Source organism: Scyliorhinus canicula, chromosome 20 (assembly GCF_902713615.1).
Source record: "Scyliorhinus canicula chromosome 20, sScyCan1.1, whole genome shotgun sequence".
NCBI classification, from domain to species: domain Eukaryota; kingdom Metazoa; phylum Chordata; class Chondrichthyes; order Carcharhiniformes; family Scyliorhinidae; genus Scyliorhinus; species Scyliorhinus canicula.
The window spans coordinates 52518320-52539266 of record NC_052165.1 but is presented as its reverse complement, the minus strand read 5'-3'; the positions used below and the strand labels follow the sequence as shown (position 1 = coordinate 52539266).

General features: G+C 45.6%; 1 protein-coding gene across 4 annotated transcripts in view; it reads left to right on the top strand.

Moving 5' to 3' along the window:
• Positions 1 to 20947, top strand: part of cacna1c (calcium channel, voltage-dependent, L type, alpha 1C subunit) — a 1225933-nt gene that overhangs the window by 280924 nt on the left and 924062 nt on the right. For all 4 annotated transcript variants that reach the window (XM_038780480.1, XM_038780479.1, XM_038780478.1 and 1 more), the window contains exon 5: positions 16562 to 16701. In XM_038780480.1, the coding sequence (XP_038636408.1) occupies positions 16562 to 16701 (140 nt within the window). The remainder of the gene's footprint in view (positions 1 to 16561; positions 16702 to 20947) is intronic.

Here is a 20947-nt window from a genome sequence, read left to right as displayed (position 1 = left end):
ACATTCTCAAACCCTGCCCCCTGCTGCCAGTCCGTCCCCACAGAATGTTAAACAATTAAACATTATACCCCCAGCATTGAAGGGCCCCCTCCGAAAAAAGCAGCAATTCAATTTCAATACAAAAATAGGAAAAGGGTGGTGCAATCACCCTCATAACAGCCTTTCCCAGTCGGCAAACAAAAACATTTAACAAAATTTAACAGAGACAGAACTCCACCCCCCCCCCCCCCCCCCCCCCCCCCCCCCCCATGTACCTCTTTCAGCCCTCCCCAACTTATGTTTCTTAATAAAGTAATTCTCCTCCGCCAGCGTCCAAAAGTAATACTCCCAGCCCTTGAAAGTGCCCCAAAGTTTGGCCAGGTGCAACACCGCAAACCGAATCTGGCATCAGTACAACAATGCCTTGACCGTGTTGAATCCTCCCCCTTCTCTTGGCAAGCTCCGCACCAATGTCCTGATAAATCTGGATTCAGTTTCCTTCCCAATCGCAATCTTGCTGAGCTCTGGCCCACCCCAGGATGTTTTCTTTGTCCTAGAACTTGTGTTTACGCACAAACACTGCTTAAAGCGGCTCCCCTGCTCTTAGCTTCTGCCTTTGGGACCTATGGCCCCATCCACGTTCAGGGCTTTGTCCAATTCCTTCTCGCCCATCAACTTGGCCTGCATCCTCGTGGCACAGCCCACTGCAGACATGTGCATTATCTTCATCTGGTGATCGCACACAAGCTGGATGTTGAGGGAGTAGAACCCTTTCAGTTGACATAGGGCACCCCCAGATGGCCTGGTGAGCGCAGGGTGACAAGCATGCATCTATGACCCCCTGGACCTGGGGCATCCCTGTGATGGCAGAGAATCCTGCTGCCTGGGCATCTTCCTGAGCTTGGTCCATTTCAAAAATTATGTAGTTTTCCGCCAGGCGTGACTTCGGGCTGTGGCCTGTGAGATATCACACAGGACCCTGCTAGAATGCTGGAATTATCCCGAGGCGTAAAATTTCAGGGCTGCGGCGACCTTGACGGCCACCGGGAGTGGGTGTCCTACTGCTCCAGGTGGTGCCAAATCCGCGAGGACATGGCACAGGTGTCCATCATTTCCTTGTTGAAGTGGAGCCTCCTGCGGCATGCACTGTCCATCATCTGTTCGAATGACCATCGATGCCTGTAGACCCTGGGTTCCTTCCTGGCCTGATGGTTGGCCGGGTCCTCCGGGTGTGGGGCGGGAACACCTCGTCCACCGCTTCAAGCGTCTGCAGACGCTGCTGCTGCTGCCACTTCCTCCTGCGTCTGTCCGCTTCGCCTAGCAACAGCACCATTTGGGCAACTTCTGCATCCAATATCCCTGCCACGTGTTCAATATGTGTAAGGAATTGGGAGAGGGTGTCAGACTGGCTCCCACACCGGGACCCTCCATTCCCCCATTGATCCCCCCTCTCTCCAACCCGGAATACCCTGCCCACGCACACCCGACTGCAACGGGCCCCCATCACTGTACCGCAGACCCTGTACCCCAGACGCCCAATCACGTCACCTTGGCACTCACCCACCCTCCGGCCGTGCACTTGTCCCCAGAGCTGGATTCCATCCCCCGGGTGTTCGGATGTTGGCTGCTGCATCTGTTCCCTCCTGCAGTGTTAAGGCACAGTGTCCAGGCATCGGGGTCTGATTGGGATGCTAGGCAATGACTCTCACATGCTACATGGCCCGCCCACCCACGGGAATCCACTGGGTTCTGTGAAGTGTTTACTTTTTTTTTTTTTTTATAAATTTAGTGTATCCAATTTTTTCCAATTAAGGGGCAATTTAGCCTGGCCAATCCACCTACCCTGCACATCTTTGGGTTGTGGGGGTGAAACCCACGCAAACACAGGGAGAATGTGCAAACTCCACACGGACTGTGACCCAGAGCCGGGATCGAACCTGGGACCTCGGCGCCGTGAGGCAACAGGGCTAACCCACTGCGCCACCGTGCTGCCCTGAAGTGTTTACTTAACCATGAATGTTAATTCCATATCAGAAATAGCCTTCAGCTGCATGGCCAGAGGTCTCAGCAGTCAGTGGGGGTTATGGGTGGTTGTTGGGGCAAACGGGCAGGGACAAGGTTTGACCAAGGAACGGGTACACATGATCCAGGGGTTGACATGGTGGTGCCACGAGTGGTTGCCCCACAGTTGCCCCCCCCCCCCAGTGCCTCCCCTCCACCCTCCCATGGTGGCCCATCCCTGTGGAGGATCTCCCATCCCCAGCCGAGGGTTCCCCACCCCCCCACCGAACACAGGGGCAAAAAGCCCAGAGCCCCCTTCTTTGCCTGTGAGGAAAGATAGCTACTCATCTACTCAGCATCCCACAGAAGCCCTTCCGCCAGGTTCATGTTTTTCAAAAGGGGTACTAATCAGTGCCAGCGTGAGCACTTGCTGAGAAGGCCGCTGAATGACAAGAGGCCTTGGATATGGGGTAGCTCTCGTTAATTGTATGGAAATAGGGCTTAAGTGGTGATAATTTCACCTTTGGGAGGGGGCTGGTTGCATCACAAACTGTTTGGTGCTGGGCGCAGTTCTCGTTTTTGGCCTCTCCCATTATTCACCGGCCTTGTTTCGGTTGAGCGAGAGAGTAACGAAGCTGGATGATTGCGCTAATTATTCACTGGAGTGACAGTGTACACCTCAAGATCCACAACATCAGTCAATGCACATCATTTGTGATACTGCTGCATGACCAGTTACACCTGTCAGCCAATTTCACAACAAACCAAACTTTGGACTTAGGAGCAGTGCTTATCGAGGTTATTGAGTTAACTACTGCTGTTGCACTGATGTCTTGTTTGTCGATAGCATGAGTAATTGTTGTAACTAATGTTAGATTCGTACGTCCAATGTGTTGTTTAGGATTGCTTTTACTGTGTGAGAACCTGTTTTTGAAATATGTACTGTAAACTTTCAAAGCTCTTGTGCTTCCATTCCTCTCTGCAGGAAGATGTGGTGTCCATGTTTAAGGCTGAATGACCTTGGTGATTTCTAATTCTCTCCACGCATGATATTGAACTAGACCTAATGGGCATCTTAGACTTGACCGCAAGATGGATTAGAGTGGGTGATGTAAGAGGTGTGTGTTCACCTGCACAATTGCCTTGCAAGGCTTTAAGTGCTCCCTGGGAAAAGGGACAGCACTCAACCTGGAATTCATTACAGGTCTCTCATTAACAAATGATATGTAGACAGGAATGGCCTTTGTGATCTGTACCTTTTTGAGGACTGTAATGCTCTCACTGCAAAGTATATGTAACCCTGTTAAGACCTCACCAGGGTCCAAGGGTCATCTCAGACAGACACTTGTCATACTTCCAACAATTTTGGTCAGCAAACCATTGTCCTGGTGATTAACTTCCAGTGAGAACAATGCAAACAAACCTCGAAACCTCCCTGCGTGATCCAAATGTTAATTTTTTTTATAGTGATGGAGAAAAAAACCATGAATTATAGACGGAAACATTGGACTTGAAAAGGACCTGAGTTTTATATTATGAAATGGACACAAACCCCAAAGTTGGCTGAGAATGTACTCAGCCACTGACAGGAATCACTAGTGTGTTTCTCGAGGGGACAATGGAACCTCTCCCTGTGTTTCCAGACAAGGTACTTCTTAAAGCATCCATTGATACTCCATTCAATTACCATCTCCGATAAAAACAAAAGAATATAAAGGCTTAATGGCTATCCCATCTAAAAGACCTTGCATGTAATTGCCTACATCAATGAGTGGATTCCAGGATTCCAATTGGAATATACAAAGAAGGGAATTAAAAACTAGCTGAGAGATCTGTCCAGGGCCTTGCCTGTGTCTGACTGTTGGTCTGACTGTGTGTGTGTTCAGTGAGGAAAAACAGTTGGATGTTTTCCACAATGAAGGTGTGTGATACAGTACCAGAAGCAGCAAATGGCCACCTTTTTTCCGAAATAGGTATAAACATTCTCTATGACTGTGGAAGTCAAAAAACCAGCAACGGGATCACAGCTGGAAAAAGAACTGAAATCTCTCCACCAAACCACAAGATACCTGAATCAAAGTATCAACTATTCGCTGGCAGAAGTAGACTATACCGGAATCAATTCATAATGGCTACACACATCATCATCTATTCACACAAGTCACAATGTTTATTTATATTTACGAACTATTGGATTCAATTCTTACTTCTAATCTACAAATGTATATGCATGTGTTTTGCATTTCTCCTCACCTTTTTCAGTAGTTAATAAACATTCTCTATTAACTCAAGAAAGCCTGGTTTAATTGGCTTCTTTTTGAACATCTCTTGGGTCTGGAAAAGTTACCCAAGGGAAAGGAAACTTTGTTAGATTAAACCTTGTTACTACCAGCAATGGGTTGGTTGAATAAAGACAGTCATCCCTCCTCATTCGGGTTTGGAACAATTTGAGGATATCCCAGCCAGACAGTGACAAATCAAGGGGTCTAACCATGATCAACAAATTTTGGGGAACCTCACATGGGGCTGGTTGTAAGAGTTTATTGCTTCTTGATGTGTGAATGACAATGAGGGCAATTGGAGGCAATAGCAAGATGATGCCTCAATATCTGCATTGAGATGAACTGGTGATGGAATCTATAGTGTTCTCATGATGCTGTTCCTTGTTGACCCATCCAGCCGTTAATGCCTTGAAGAGTGATGAGTGTGGTCATGACATCTTATTGAGCTGTGTAATTTGGAATTACAGCCACTTGTAAGCTGCGATGCATACTGACTTTGTGAGGCCATGAGTGACTACTACACTGTGTGGCTTTGTTGCGTGCAAGAAGTGAGTGTTGTTCAGGTTCCACAGCAGCCATGTGTTGCCAAGGCTACTTAATTTTATGTGGTTTAAGTTCTTCCAAGAATTAATCCCATCATTAGGGCAGATGGTGAGTACTGACTTAATTATTATGACAGCCCTGGCCGCCCATAAGAAACCCCACCCCCCAAGTGCTGGATACCCCCCCCCCCCCACCCCCCACCACCACCACCACCACCACCACCAGGGCGGCTGCGGACTGAGTCCCGACCGGCCATACGTTGTTAGAACCATGGGGTCGGGAAATCAGCTGGTTTGGAGCGGAGTATTGCTGGGAGGGCCTTTGATAATGGCCCCCCAGCCATGCGGCATGATTCATGGACGAGCGATTCTCCGGGTCGATCCCGGAGAATCACTGGAATGGCGCCCGGCGCGATTCGGTTGTCAAATGTCGGTTCGCTGCCCCCACACCAAACGCAATTTTGTCACTGGGCTGCAGAGAATCCAGCCCCTTATGTGTACTAATGTCATGGCATTAGGCATTGTGACTTGTAAACCATGACCATAAACTGGGAATATTGAGGTTTGGAGTGTGCACGCAACTTTTGTCCAGCAGCTGTCATTCTTGATTGACTTATCCTCCATCCCTTTTTACATGCCTCTGACAGGAACAGATGGCCAATCACACCAACTCAAATGTAGCCCCAAAGCTTAATTGATTCTCCCATAAATGTGCCTCATTAGCAATGCTCCTACAATGGGCAGCTGAGCCTCAAAATCAGTACTTAGCTGAGCCTTGCTATCGCTTGAATAAATAGTTAATAGTTTGCTTCTTCATTCAGCCGAAAATAGTCATTCTGACCTTCTCCCCTCCCATATCTTTTTTTTTCAAGTTTGTTTTTCCAACTGCATCATTTCTCAGTGAAGGCACAGATGATGTTGCTAGATGATGATGTCATGAGTGCAACAACACCTTTCAGCCTCTCCCTGTCACCATCAATTTCCTCCAATTCTCCTCCACAGTCACATCCTCCTAATTCCAATACCTCCTGCGACCATCCAGTCAGCCCCGTTACTATTGACCCCACCATTGATCATGTGAGCAAGCACTAGAGGGAGCATGGGAGAGCTTTAAATACAGAGGAACAGAAAGTCAGGACACACTTCACAGAAGGGAGAACTGGCAGCAAGACACAGGCAGGCAGCATTGAGGTAGCTGTAAGTTAAGCACTGAAGACAGAACAAACTCACAATAAAGCATCTACTCCACCTTTGAGACTACGAGCTTTATTAAGACACAAGGAACAACACAGTCACAGCTGCGCTCTCGAGGTGAGGGGGCAAAGGCATTGACTGGGCTTATGGAGGAAATGGGAGGAGTGGACCCGTGGAGATTTTTGCACCCGGACGAGCGAGGATATTTGTTTTTCTCCGCGGTCCATAAGGTCTATGGTGATTGCCCGGATCAGATCAATAGGGTGCTCGAGGAGTTTTACGAAAATTTGTATGTCAGAGCCACCAGGGGAGGAGAGGGAGACATAGGAATTACTGGGTGGTTTGGAAAACCCGAGGTTGGAGGAGCAGGATAGGGTTATATTGGAGGGGACGATAGGGGAACAGGAGATAAAGGAGGCAATTGGGAGGATGCAGTCAGGGAAGGTAGCAGGGTTGGGGGTTCCCAGCAGAGTATTGTAAGAAATTTGGGGATGGGTTGGCCGCTGAAGGTAGGAATGTTCGAGGAAGCTATAGGGAAGGGGATGCTGCCACGGACGTTGGGACAGGCATCGATCTCCTTGCTGCTAAAGAAAGATAAAGATCCAACAGAGTGTGGGTCGTACGCTATTGAATGTGGATGCAAAGATATTGGCGAAAGTTGGAGCAGTGCCTTCCAAAGGTGATAGGGGAAGACCTGACGGGGTTTGTGAAAGGGAGACAGCTATTTTCGAACATCAGGAGGGTGTTAAATGTGGTTATGGCACCGGCGGACGGGAGGGAGACAGAGGTGGTGGCAGCGCCAGACGCAGAAAAGGCATTTGATCGAGTAGAGTGGAGGTATTTGATGCCGGTGTTAGAGCGGTCTGGGATTCGTCCGTGTTTTGTGGAGTGGGTACGGCTATTGTATAGGGAGCCCGAGGGCGAGTGTCTGCACAAATAGTGTGAGTTTGGGGTATTTTGCTCTACACCGGGGACCAGGCAGGGGTGTCCCATGTTCCCTCTGTTATTTGCGCTAGCTATTGAGACTTTGGCTATCACACTGAGGGGTTTGGGGTGTGTGGAAGGGAGAGTGCAGAGGATTTGGAACATTAGGTGTCTTTATACGTGGATGATTTATTATTGTATGTGTCTAAGAGTCAAGTGTATTGATGGGGGGGGGGGGTTACTGGTGTTGCTGAACGGGGTATAAGTTAAATTTGGACAAAAGTGAATACTTTGCGGTGTCTCAGCCAGGGGCGGGGGTGGGTGGGCTGCCATTCCGTAGGGCGGCAACCCACTTTAGATATCTGGGGGTGCAGGTACGTGGGAATGGGGGGGGGGGGGCTCCGTAAGTACAATCTTAATAGCTTGGTGGGGAGGGAGAAGGCAGACTTGGCAAGGTGGGATAGTCTTCTTCTGTCGCTGGCAGGTTGGGTTGTTGCCGTGGTTTTTGTTTATGTTTCAGTTCTGCCGATCTTTTTACCAAGGCGTTTATTAAAGAGGTGGAGAAGTTGATTACCTCGTTTATTGCGGGGGTGGGGGTGGGGGGAGGGGGGGGGGGAGAGAAGGTGGCTAGGATTAGGAAGGTACTTCTGCAGAGATGACGGTAGGCAGGGGGGTTGGTCTTCCTGAATCTATTGTATTATTACTGGGCGCTGAATGCTGAGAAGGTGAGGAGTTGGGTGAGGAGGGAGTCCCAGTGGGTTAGAATGGAGGAGAATCTGTGCAAGGGGTCGGGGTTGAGAGGGTTGGCAACAGTGCCGCTCTCGATGGTCCTGGGTAAATATTCTGGGAGTCTACTGGTGGTGGCAACGCTGAAAATTTGGAGGCAGTTGAGGCAGTGTGGTGGTATGAATGTGAGCACTGCCATTGGTGCAGAGCATGGGTTTCCCATTGGCTCTGGCTGGTCATGTGCCTCTCGTCCGATTGGCTGGGACTAGTCATGTGACTGCTCACCAATTGGTCGAGAGGCAAGTAGACCCCGCCTCCGAGGCGGGGTATAAGTACCCAGAGTTCCCGGCGGTCGGCCTTACTCTGTAGTCAACCACCGGGCTAACAACCAGCTGATTAAAGCCACAGTTTGGATCCTAATTGTGTCTTGAGTCGAATTGATGGTACATCAGGCAGCACTTTAACTTGTGGGCATGGTCAAAAGAGGGGGGATGTTGAGTTTATTCTTTACCATGTATGAGATGATTATGGATTCTCTTTTGGTCTTGTTTTGCATTTGGGATGCAGGGGTGATGTTTGGGTTTGCATGTTGAAGGGGACACGGTTGGGGGATTGCTTTTGTATTTGTTATTGTTGGTTAGCTTTTGTTGGTTGTATATTTGATGAAAAAATTGAAAATGAGGAGAATAAAAATATTTTTTTTAAAGGCTCTGTCAGTCACAATACTTTTGCAGGATGAAAAACTTCATAAATAACATTGAAATGGACAAAAGAACGAAAATTAATCAGTATTAAACAAACTCTAAAATAAAGTAAGATTTAATGAGTAACAAATTTAATGAGTAAACCTGTGGATTTTTTCCCTCCCTTTTACACCAAATTTCTTTTCTCCCACTCTTGAATGCATTGTTTTCCTTTCATTGGGTTATGATTCTACAACTGATGGACATCCTCTGCTTCAGGTCAGCAGTCCATACTCTGGCCCTTTCTACATATTGATATTTCTAAAGAAGGCTGAGGCTCATCAGCAGTAGGAAACCTTTTTTAATACATTAACATGCCATGCATGTTCACTGAAACTTAACTTTGCCCGATTAAACAGTACCTTGGAATTAAGTGTGCAGCAAACAAGAAACACAGACCTTCAGATTTACAACTGGTTAAAGGTGGCATGCAGCAGGTGAGTAGCCTTCCTGGTGACTGTGGTGACAAGGAACAGCTTTTCTTGTATGGGGAGCTTTGTTGAACCAGGTGAGAGGAGCACAGTAAGAAGTCTTACAACACCAGGTTAAAGTCCAACAGGTTTGTTTCAAATCACTAGCTTTCGTAGCACTGCTCCTTCCTCGGGTGAATGAAGCGGTATGTTCCAGAAACATAGGTGAGAGGAGGCACTGATGCATTGCGATCGGGTAGCAGTTGTAAAGGGGAACCAGACATACCTGACCAATGGAGGCAGGGAGGGAAAACGGGAGGTGCCTGTGAAAGGAGAATGAGGCATGGCTGACTGAAGGAGGGAGTGAGGTGGCAGTCCTACAAAAGCTTGTGGAGGACAGAGGGAGAAAGCTGGTCTGTGCAGCAATCATCAATGCCTAGCAATGATAGGTCAAGTATGGTTGTGGGTGTGTTGTTCCTCGAGTCTTAATAAAGCTCGTAGTCTCAAATGTGGAGAAGATGCTTTATTGTGAATTTGTTCTCTCTTCAGAGCTTAACCTACGGCTACCTCAAGTGCTACTAGCTGGTGTGTCTGTGCCCTGCTACGAGTTCTGCCTTCTGTGAAGTGTGTCCTCACTTCCTGTCCCGGTCTATTTATATGGCTCTCCCGTGCTCCCTCTAGTGTTTGCTCAGTTGTATTGCATCTAGTTAACTTGTGATCACCACATCCCCCTTTTTCTCTTTACATATTTTCTGTACATCGTTAAAGAAAATTGTACATCCTGTCCCGGTGTATTTATAGCTCTCCCTCTAGTGTTTGCTCAATTGTATTGTATCTAGTCAATCTACGATCACCACATCCCCCTTTTTCTCTTTACATATTTTCTGTACATCGTTAAAGAAAATTATACAAGACAGTTACTTATGATATGTGTATCTATACAAGTGATGGTGCTATTGCATATTTTTACAAAGCCAATGTATTTATGAGTCCAATCTTAATAAAACATTTATGAGTCCATAAATTGACTCATTGATGAATTTGTTCAGTTTTTTTTCTTTTTGTTGTTGATGACGTGGTGATATTGATATTGCAACTCCGTTGTGAATGTTGTTGGTGTTCCTTGTTATCTTAAGTACCCAATGCGTCATCCCGAGGTGTTTGCATGGTCACATCACTGATGTTGACTGGCATGGACTTTTTTCTGTGCTTGTGGTATTGATTTATTATCTCATCCGCCTTGGATGCTGGTGTGCTTGCTTGTTCTGGAGCAGATGTGAGTTTGTGCGATTCGTTGTCATCCCACGACATGTTTGTAGTCTTGTCATCGTTTTGCAGTGTGCTGTGGCATTGTCCTTCATGTGCCGAGTAGTACCATTGTGTACAAGTCGTTGCTTCATTGCTGTTGTTTCTGTCGTTCCTGTCTTTGTTGTTTTCGTTGCCGTACTTGTTGCTGTTTTTGTCGTTTCTGTCTTTGGTGTTGTCGCTATCTTTGTTCCTGACTTTGTTGTTTTCGTTGCCGTTCTTGTTGTTTCTGTCTCTGTCGTTGTCGCTATCTTTGTGCCTGACTTTGTTGTTTGTCTTGTCGCGCTTCCTGTTGCTTTTGTTCTTGCTGTTGTTGTTCTCGTTTCTGCTGTGCTTTTGACTTTTGTTTTTCTTGTTATACTCTATGAGTGTCCCGTGTGGATAATTTGAGTCATTGAGCATTTCGTCTCGAGAGTGGTGCGAATGATCTGATGTTGCATCGGTGCTGGTGACATCAATCATTTGTGGAGGATTTGATTCCTCATCTTTGCTTTCTTGGTGCTCCTCTTCTGGAGTCAAATTCTTCTCGATTTCATTTGACGCGGTGTCTCTGGATTCTTGGCGCTCCTCTTCTGGAGTCAAAAACTTCATGATTACAATTTACATGGTGTCTCTGGACTCTTGGCGCTCCTCTTCTGGAGTTAAAATCTTCATGATTTCTGTTGATGTTGTCTCTCTGGACTCTTGGTGCTCCGCTTCTGGAGTTAAAATCTTCATGATTTCTGTTGATGTTGTCTCACTGGACTCTTGGTGCTCCTCTTCTGGAGTCAAAATCTGCATGGTTTCTGTTGGCGTGGTCTCTCTGGACTCCAGGTGCTCCTCTTCTGGAGTCAAAATCTGCATGGTTTCTGTTGGCGTGGTCTCTCTGGACTCCAGGTGCTCCTCTTCTGGAGTCAAAATCTGCATGTTTTCTTTCGGCGTTGTCTCTCTGGACTGTTGGGTGGCCCGACTCTGTGCTTCTGTACAGACAAGCTGAGAACTGTCAGTCTCGCTGTGATCCTGTACGTCGAGTGTGATCACCTTGTCACTGTTTTCGCGCTGTGCTTCTGTACAGACAAGCTGAGAACTGTCAGTCTCGCTGTGATCCTGTACGTCGAGTGTGATCACCTTGTCACTGTTTTCGCATGCAGTGGGTAGAGGTACATTGTCTTCTTCTTGTTCATGTGAGCTTGGTAGACTTTCACAGTCTGCTTGTGGTTGCTCAGATACGGCAGGTTGACCTTCATGGTCTTGCTCATGCATGGTGTCAGTGGTTAGATGTACGTTGTCTTATTCTTGTTCATGTGAGCTTGGTAGACTTTCATAGTCTGCTTGCGGTTGCTCAGATACAGCGGGTTGACCTTCATGGTCTTGTTCATGCATGGTGTTCGCCAGGGAGTGTTTGCTTGCATCCCTGTTGGAGTCTTTCATCACTCGCACTGTGGAGCCTGTCATCACTCGCTCTGTGGAGTCTTTCTGTGCTCTCTGTGTGGCGTCGTCTTCGTCTTGGGTATTGCTGTCATCCAATGTATCGACGAGCTGCCATGGCATCATGGTGTTGGATTCATCTACCACGAGTAGATTCGTGTTGAGCTTTGCAACGGTGTCGCTGATGCTGTGATCAGCATATCCAAATAACTCAGCCATCTCTGAGTAGTAGTCTTTGAAACCCAAATCATCTTGGTTGGCTTCTTCTACCACGAGTTGGTTCGTGTTGAACTTTGCGACCGTGTCGCTGATGCTGTGATTAGCATATCCGACTGACTCAGCTATGTCTGAGTAGTATTCTTCGAAAACCAAATCATCTTGGTTGGATTCTTCTACCATGAGTTGATTCGTGTTGAACTTTGCGACCGTGTCGCTGATGCTGTGATAAGCATATCCGACTGACTCAGCCATGTCTGAGAGGTAATCTTCGAAAAACAAATCATCTTTTGTTGTTTCGGAATTCTTTTTGTTCTCTTCACTTTGGGTGGTGCAGACTGCTTTTTTCAGGGTGTTGTGCAAGTTGTTTTTAACTGTTCGTTTAAGTTCAGGCGTTTTTCTGTGTTCTGAGGCAAGAAAATTTGCTTTTACCACTTTAAGTGTCTTGTTTTCAATTTTCGGGCATTTCCCTTTTAAGTAGGCGTCGTCGGGATGCTCAGACGTCATGACGTCACGCGTAGGAATGAATTGCGCATGCGCAAATCGGCCTTCCTCCTTCACTGTGCGGTTTTGTGTCCATTGCGCATGCGCAGCTTGCGCATGCGCATAACGATCCGCGACCAAAACTTTTTTAGACTGCGCATGCGCGGCTTGCGCATGCGCATAACGATCGGCAACACAACCTTTTTTTAACTGCGCATGTGCGGCTTCCGGTTCCGGCGCATGCGCAGACGCAATTTGTAGTTTTTTGCTTGCCCGAGACTGCAAAATGTGCTCCGACGCCATTTTATCGCGGATTTCAGCGTTTTTTCTTTCTAAAAGTTGTAAGTTACCTTTTCTTTCCGATCTGGACTGGATTTCAGAGTTTTGGCTTTGTGAAAAATTCATGTTATTTCTTCTTTTTAATCTGTACTTTTCATTCGCGATTTCTTGTTCTTTTCGTGATTTTTTAAGTTTTGCATCACTCAGTCTCTGTGCAGTTTGGCCTCTGAGCATGCCTTGCTGTTCAAATTCCTTACAGTACTCTTCAAATTTGTTTAGTATTGTTTGTAAGCTGTTTCTGTCTTCACCTTTTGAGTATTTAAATCCATTATAAACTTTCCTAGCTTCATGTCCTTCGATGAGGATTGCTATTTTAATTTAGTCTGAGGCTGCTGCTGCATCATTTGCTATGATACCGAAATCGAACCATTGTTTAAACCTTTTCCAGACACTTCTTACATTTCCAGTCGTGTCCAGCTGAAGTGGGAATCCAAGGCACATCCTCCCATCAGCGATGTCTTCCCAAGTCGAATGTCCAGTAGGAGATTTCCATGCCATTTTGTTCTTTCTGTGTCTGCCACTGAGTTGTCCTGTAGTAAGCGTCTGAAGCCACTCCTGGGTACCATGTGTTGTTCCTCGAGTCTTAATAAAGCTCGTAGTCTCAAATGTGGAGAAGATGCTTTATTGTGAATTTGTTCTCTCTTCAGAGCTTAACCTACAGCTACCTCAAGTGCTACTAGCTGGTGTGTCTGTGCCCTGCTACGAGTTCTGCCTTCTGTGAAGTGTGTCCTCACTTCCTGTCCCGGTCTATTTATATGGCTCTCCCGTGCTCCCTCTAGTGTTTGCTCAGTTGTATTGCATCTAGTTAACTTGTGATCACCACAGTGGGGAGATCAAGGTTTATGTAGGGAAGGTCAATGGTGAGGTCCTGAGAGTTGAGGGTAACAGTGGGCAGGTAATAGATGTTGGATGGGTGGTCAATGATGTTGGATGGCAAATCGAGGGGATAGTTCCAGGGTGTTGGGGGCTAACCAGCAAGAAACACTAGGGTGAGTTACAGTTGGTCGAGGGTGATGGAGGAAAATCAAAGATGATTAAAGGAGAGAGCAGTGTGATGGCTTCCAGTTCCAGAAATGCATGGAATCAGGGCAGCATGGTAGCACAGTGGTGAGCACTGTGGCTTCACAGCTCCAGGGTCCCAGGTTCGATTCCCGGCTGGGTCACTGTTCGGAGTCTGCACCTTTTCCCCGTGACTGCATGGGTTTCCTCCGTGCTCCGGTTTTCTCCCACAAGTCCTGAAAGACATGCTGTTCGGCAATTTGGACATTCTGAATTCTCCCTCTGTGTACCCGAACAGGCACTAGAATGTGGCGACTGTGGGCTTTTCACAGTAACATCATGGCAATGTAAACCTACTTGTGGCAATAAAAGATTATTATTATTATTATTATTAATAAGTGGTGACAAAAGTAAAGGTGGAGTGGTGGGGTGCAGTATCACAGAATATTCAGAGAATGCAAACTCCTTACAAACAGCTGGATTGATATTGTTGAGTGGAAAAGAGTGGATACTTATCCTGGTACCATTTAAATATGGTGCTCAGATCATTGACTCTGTGAGCTAAAGGCTGGGCCTGTGATTCCTATCCACTCTTGCCACATGAGTGACCAGGCCCTGTTCTCTGCATATGGCTGGCTGCCACGCCATTGAGTTTGGCCAGCCACTCTTCCTCTTGAGTGTAAGTGCACATACTTCAATTCCTGCCTCCTTGACCCTTAATGCAAGAAGATTCTTCCCCAGATTCCTCGCATGCACCAATTTTGGAACATCCTCAAAAAATTCAGTTAAATTGGTGAACTATGACTTACTTTTCCAGAAACCTTGTTAAGATTTTCTAATAGCCCCTGTTATATCATGCCTTTGTAATAATCCATCTAGTGGTTCACTTTTAATTTGGAATTCCACTGAAATCTGTACCAAAGAATGCCTCATCACCCTCTATATTCCTTCATGGCACTCTGTTCCGAATGCATGCAAACAAAAGTCCATCACAACTATCAATCAGCCTCATCTTCAATTACTTTTTGTCTGCTGCCATCTCTGTTTGGACAGTCAGTTAATTTTATGCTTAGTATAAATTTTCTTGTTTAATTAGATTTGGTATAGATCTTAAGCATCTTGGTTTTAGGGGCAGCAGGGTGGCGCAGTGAGTTAGCCCTGTTGCCTCACGGCGGCGAGGACCTAGGTTCGATCCCGGCTCTGGGTCACTGTCCGTGCGGAGTTTGCACATTCTCCCTGTGTTGCAGGGTAAGATGTGCAGGGTAGGTGGATTGGCCACGCTAAATTATCCTTCAATTGGAAAAAATGAATTGGGCACTCTAAATATATTTTTTAAAAGTATCTTGGTTTTATTTTACTGTGTGTCCTTCTTTTGACCTTAAGGACATAGATGACTTCTTCCCGTAAAAAGTGATTTTAAATATAATTGATTTCTCATCAGTCCTGTGATCATCTCTGTCCAATACGTCTGCCTCGCAAGAATGAAATATCAATAAGTCAATGGGGATTTGCAATTGTGAATTATACAAACAAGTCTTATTTCTATTGTTAGCCATGGCTCAATAATAACAGCCTCAACCTTTGAGTCAGATAGTTGTAGGTTCGAAACCCACTGGATAAACTTGGGGCGCCAAACAGAAAAGTTTCCAGTGTCATTTGTGGCAGGTTTTGCTGGGAGTTTCCCACCGGCTCTGTTGGAGAGTTCCCCACCGCTATCTCACGACACTTAATCACTCTGTTGGGCCCTGGGGACTTTCTCACCAGTTTTGCTCACACTTAGAATTTTTTTCATCACTGGGCAGCTTATCTCCGAGATCAGGCCATCATTTTGAAATGGTGCCCCAATCTCTAAGTGAGCTTACGAGTCATACTGGCAGCGGGGAAGCCTGCGGGCGGCTTCACCTCGTCGACCGGCATCGTTGCACTCCTGTTCGAGCATGGCGCGGCCGGTAGATCGCGCCCTTGGGTACAAAATCCAACTGATACCCTAATAGTGAGGGAGTCCTGCAATTTTTGAGGTGCCATCTTTTAGAAGAGGTATTAAACCAAAATTGCATCTGCCCTCAGGTAGATGTGAATGATCCCAAAGCATTTTCAAAGAAAAGCAGGGAAACTCTCCCCATGTTCTGGCAAAATGTGATGTGGAGATGCCGGCGTTGGACTGGGGTGAGCACAGTAAGAAGTCTTACAACACCAGGTTAAAGTCCAACAGGTTTGTTTCAAACACGAGCTTTCGGAGCACGGCTCCTTCTTCAGGTGAATGGAAAGGCTTGTTCCAGAAATGTTTATATAGACACAGTCAGAGATGCCCCGGAATGCGAGCACCTGCAGGCAATCAAATCATCAAAGATGCAGAGAGAGAGGTAACTCCAGGTTAAAGAGGTGTGAATTGTCCCAAGCCAGTTCAGTCGGTAGGCCTCTGTAGGTGGACTTGCAGAGGCCTACCGACTGAACTGGCTTGGGACAATTCACACCTCTTTAACCTGGAGTTACCTCTCTCTCTGCATCTTTGATGATTTGATTGCCTGCAGGTGCTCGCATTCCGGGGCATCTCTGACTGTGTCTATATAAACATTTCTGGAACAAGCCTTTCCATTCACCTGAAGAAGGAGCCGTGCTCCGAAAGCTCGTGTTTGAAACAAACCTGTTGGACTTTAACCTGGTGTTGTAAGACTTCTTACTGGCAAAATGTGACCAACATCACTAATACAAATTATCCAATCATTATCTCATTGCTGTTTGTGAAAATATTTTATGTACAAATTGCTTGCTTTCTATTACAACAGTGACTGCCTTTCAGAAGTGTTTCAACGACTATGACTACATTGGAATGTCCTGAAATCATGAAATGGCACATCAGTAAATTACAACATTCTTACTGCAGTTGGCAAAACACCATGAGTTAATCACACTGTAAAAGGAGACTTTCTTGGCAAAGTGGGTTATGCATTTGGTGTGACTATGTCCTTAATAAAGTATACTATATCCTTTTTTTCTTCGTTCTCTTATAGGCTTTTTAGTGCTATTTTAGAACAAGCGACCAAAGCAGAGGGAATTAACCCAATTGGAGGTAAAGCTGCTGGATTCGATGTCAAAGCTCTAAGAGCATTCAGAGTCCTACGACCATTACGCCTAGTGTCTGGCGTCCCCAGTAAGTACTTTGGCACAGTACAATTGCAAAATATAGGACCCAAGACTATGATGGAAGACCTTGAATTCCATTGCCCTTTTTTGTTGTCTTATTAAACTAGTTCTAAAACCAATATCACAATATCAAAAAGAATATATGATGGAATTCCACTGAGAGTAGGCTATGGATAGGAAATTAAACAACAAACTCAACTGATGACATCAGTTTGAGGGTTGAGCTATTTTAACTCTAGTGCCTCAGTTGCATTTGATCGGCAGGGATGGGCAGCCTACCAACTTTTTTGCTGGGTCTTCCACTGAGGAGCCAGGGACCCATTTAAATAATTAATGTATTTTTAATGGGAGATTCCATTCAACTTCTGGCAAATTTGTTGGTGAAGGAATGCGTCACAAACCTGTCCTCAAGTTGTCAGACTGTTCTCTGGAGGTCTTGGTGGAAAAGGTGAGGGCATGGAGGGAAATTCAAATTCCCACAACTGAGAAGAAGATTCAGAATTTTTACATGCACTATGACTGGAGAGAGGTGGCAGAGATAGTAATTTCCATGAATGTCCCTCCTGAGACTAAAATATTGCTTCAGTGGTCTGCTGAGAACAGCATAGGTGAGTACAGTTCTTTATTTCTCCACCTCTCTCTCAATAATACCTGGCAACAGCCCTTATATCCCTCAGCGCCCTCCTGAAGTTTTCTCCATTGCATCAAATACTTTGCAAGGGCACAGTATACCACCGCTCTTTCTCACTCCAAACACAATGGGTAACATAGGAACATGAACATTCAACCCTTCAAACTGTTCCACAATTCAATAAGATCATGGCTAATGTGTCTACTAACTCCATTTATCTGAGTCGGCTCACATCCTTTGGGACATTTAACCAGCAAAAATATATTAATCTCAGATTTGAAAATATTAATTTACCTAACATCTATTACTTTTTGTGTTCCCTTTGTGTAAAGATGTGTTCTCCTAATTTTCTCTTGAATGGCCTCGCTGTGATTTTAAGGTTAGGTCCCCTTGTCCTAGATTCTGCCCTCCGCCCCCTGCTCCCGCACCAGATAAAGGCTGTATTTACTCTATCAATTTCTTTGAAAATCCAATCACTCTTCATCTTCAGTATTCCAGGGAATGCAAATCTAGTTCATGGAATTTCTCCTCATAATTTAATCCTTGGAGCCCTGGAAACATTCTGGTGAATCTGTGCTGCACTCTTTCCAAAGCCATTCTATTTTTTTCATTTCTTCATGGGATGTGAGCCTCACTGGCATGGCCAGCATTTGTTGCCTAAGCCTAGTTGCTCTTGCTGGCTTTCTGAGGAAATGTGCTTCCTGTGGTGCGTAGAACAGTACACAGTATTACAGATGTGATCTAAACAAGACATGTAACAAACAAAAATTCCTCCCCTCCAGCCCTTTTTAATTGTTTTTTGCATTGCTAGCTACATTTTAGTCATTTGTGTGCATGGGCCCCTAAATCCCTAAATCCCTTTGTATTTCTCTTTACTTAGATATTTTATTCTTTTTTTCTCCCTAAATGGATCATTTTCCATTTTACAACAACTTTGTTTGACTATATATGTAACTTTATGCTACTGTCAATACAATTTGCTGTGCTACCAATCTTTGGGTCATCTGCAAACTTGGATTACAACTTTCTATTGTGATATTTCTGTCATTAATAAATATAATGAATAGTTAAGGCCCCAGCACAGATCCTTGTGGAACACCAATAGTCACTTCTTTCCAATTTGAGTACATACCCATTATCTCTACTCTCTGTTTGCTGTTGGCTAGTAATTAGTACAACAGTTTGGATTGCGTGAGGCATTGCGAACCAGGTAGATCCCGGGAGTAGGGTCTCCTGGCTTTTATCAGCCACGCTGCACCATGGCAAGCTGCTTTTCCAGCGCAGCATGGCCATTTGATCGCACCCCCTGTTTTGTGTCCAATCTCGGCAGGGAACGCTCCCTGAGGCCGCACTTTAGCGTCCTTTCATGAGGAGCACCGGCGAGCAAAATTCCTCAGTGCAGGAAGAGATCATGGCGCCATTTATAAATGGCATCTCTCGACCCCCCCCCCAATTCAACCCCCGGATCTCCCCAATGCCCCCAACTCACCTCAAGCTCCCCTGCACCCCACCACATACAGTAGGGCACCTCCAAACCCGATCCCCAGTGTGGACAAAATGTCAGCTTGGCACTGCCAGCCTGGCACTGCCAACCTGGCAGTGGTATTTTCAGGGTGCTAGGCTGGAAGTGCCAAGGTGCCAGGGTGTCAGCCTGGCCAAAGGCTGACCACCCGGGGGGCCTTTGATCACCTGGGAGACCCACCCCTCCAGAGACATTTTCATTTTTCATTTTCACATTTCGCCTGTTTGTGGCGTCCAGTGCTAAACAGCATTTGAGGCTATTCTCTGCCCAATCGCATTTTGCGATTTCGGCATCGGCAAGCGGAGAATCCTGCCCTTTGTATCTGTCTTCACTTTGGGAGTACAAATGACATTCCAGAGATAATTGTGAATCAAGAGGAGAAAGGGGGGAAGAACTTAAAAACAATTGTAGTCACCAGGGCAAGGGGACTGAGAAAATTATGAGAACTAAAATCTGACAAGTTCTCAGGTCCTGATGAACTCCATCCAAGGCTCTTAAAAAAGGTGGCTGCTGAGATAGTAGATGCATTGGTTATGATTTTCCAAAATTCATTTGATTCTGGACAGTACCGTCAGACTGGAATGTAGAAAATGTAACTCCTGTATTCTAGAAAGGAGGAAAATAGGAAGCAGGAAGCATCATGCCAGTTAGCTTAATACCTGTCACAGGGTAAAGGCTGAAATCTATTATTAAGAAGGTAATGGCAGCGTATTTTTCAAAATTTTTATATTGTAGTTTTTCAATTTTACTAAATTTTATAACACATACAATTTTTTATAAAACTCCCAAAACATCCAACAGAAAAAATACAAATGAGAACACAATCCCACACCCCCAACCTCTGCCCCTCTTCCCATTCCCCACCCCCCCAGCAGTCAACAGTGATTAGTTCCTTGAAGTAAATAATAAAAAGCCGCCACCTCTGCTAGAACCCCTTGACCAATCCCCTCACAGTGTACTTAACCTTCTCCAGGTACAAAACTACATTAAATCTCCTAACCATGCTGGGAATTTGGTCGCATTGGAAACCTCCACCCCAGCAGAACTCGCCTCCGGGCAGTCAACAAGGCGGAGGCAAGATATTTGCCTCCCCACTGTCTGCAATCCTGCGCGTCCGACACCCCAAATATGGGAACCAAAGGGCAGGCTCCAATTCGATAATGTGAATCGCCGATTTAGTGTGAAAGAAGGAGATACAAAAACTCACAAACTTGGCACAGTATCAGTAATACTAAAAGGAATAAAACGGGAAGTAAGAACATAAATGGAAAGCAACGCGGCAGGTTGTTACATGAAGATATGGGTTCAACGACAAGGAAAATTAGGAGAAACGTTCAGAGGAAAAATAACTTAGGAGCGTTTACTGATCAAGGTGTTAAAATTCAAAACAGAGGAATAAAAGCCGACATAAGTGTACTTCACCTGAATGCTCATAGTATTCGGAATAAGTTAATGAGTTGATGGCGCAAATCATCCTGAATGACTATGATTTAGTGGCTATTACTGAAACATGGTTAAAGGATTGTCACGACTGGGAGTTAAATATCCAAGGGTATCAAACTAATTCGGAAGGGCGGAGTGAATGGTAAGGAAGGTGGTGTAGTTCTGCTATTTAAGGATGACATTGGTGCTATGAAGGATAAGGTTGAATCCATTTGAGTGGAAATCAGGAATAGTAAGGCGAAAAGGCCACTGATAGGAGTAGCCTATAGGCTACCAAATAGTAACATTATGGTGGGGCAGGCAATAAACAAAGAAATAACTGATGCATGTAGAAATGGTACAGCAGTTATCATGGGGGATTTTAATCTACATGTCGATTGGTTTAACCAGGTCGGTCAAGGCAGCCTTGAGTTTATAGAATGTATCCACGATAGTTTCCTAGAACAGTATGTAATGGAACCTACGAGGGAACAAGCGGTCCTAGATCTGATCCTCTGTAATTTAGACAGGATTGATTAATGATATCATAGTTAGGGATCCTCTCGGAAGGAGCGATCACAATATGGTGGAATTTAAAATACAGATGGAGGGTGAGAAGGTAAAATCAAACACTAGTGTTTTGTGCTTAAACAAAGGAGATTACAATGGGATGAGAGA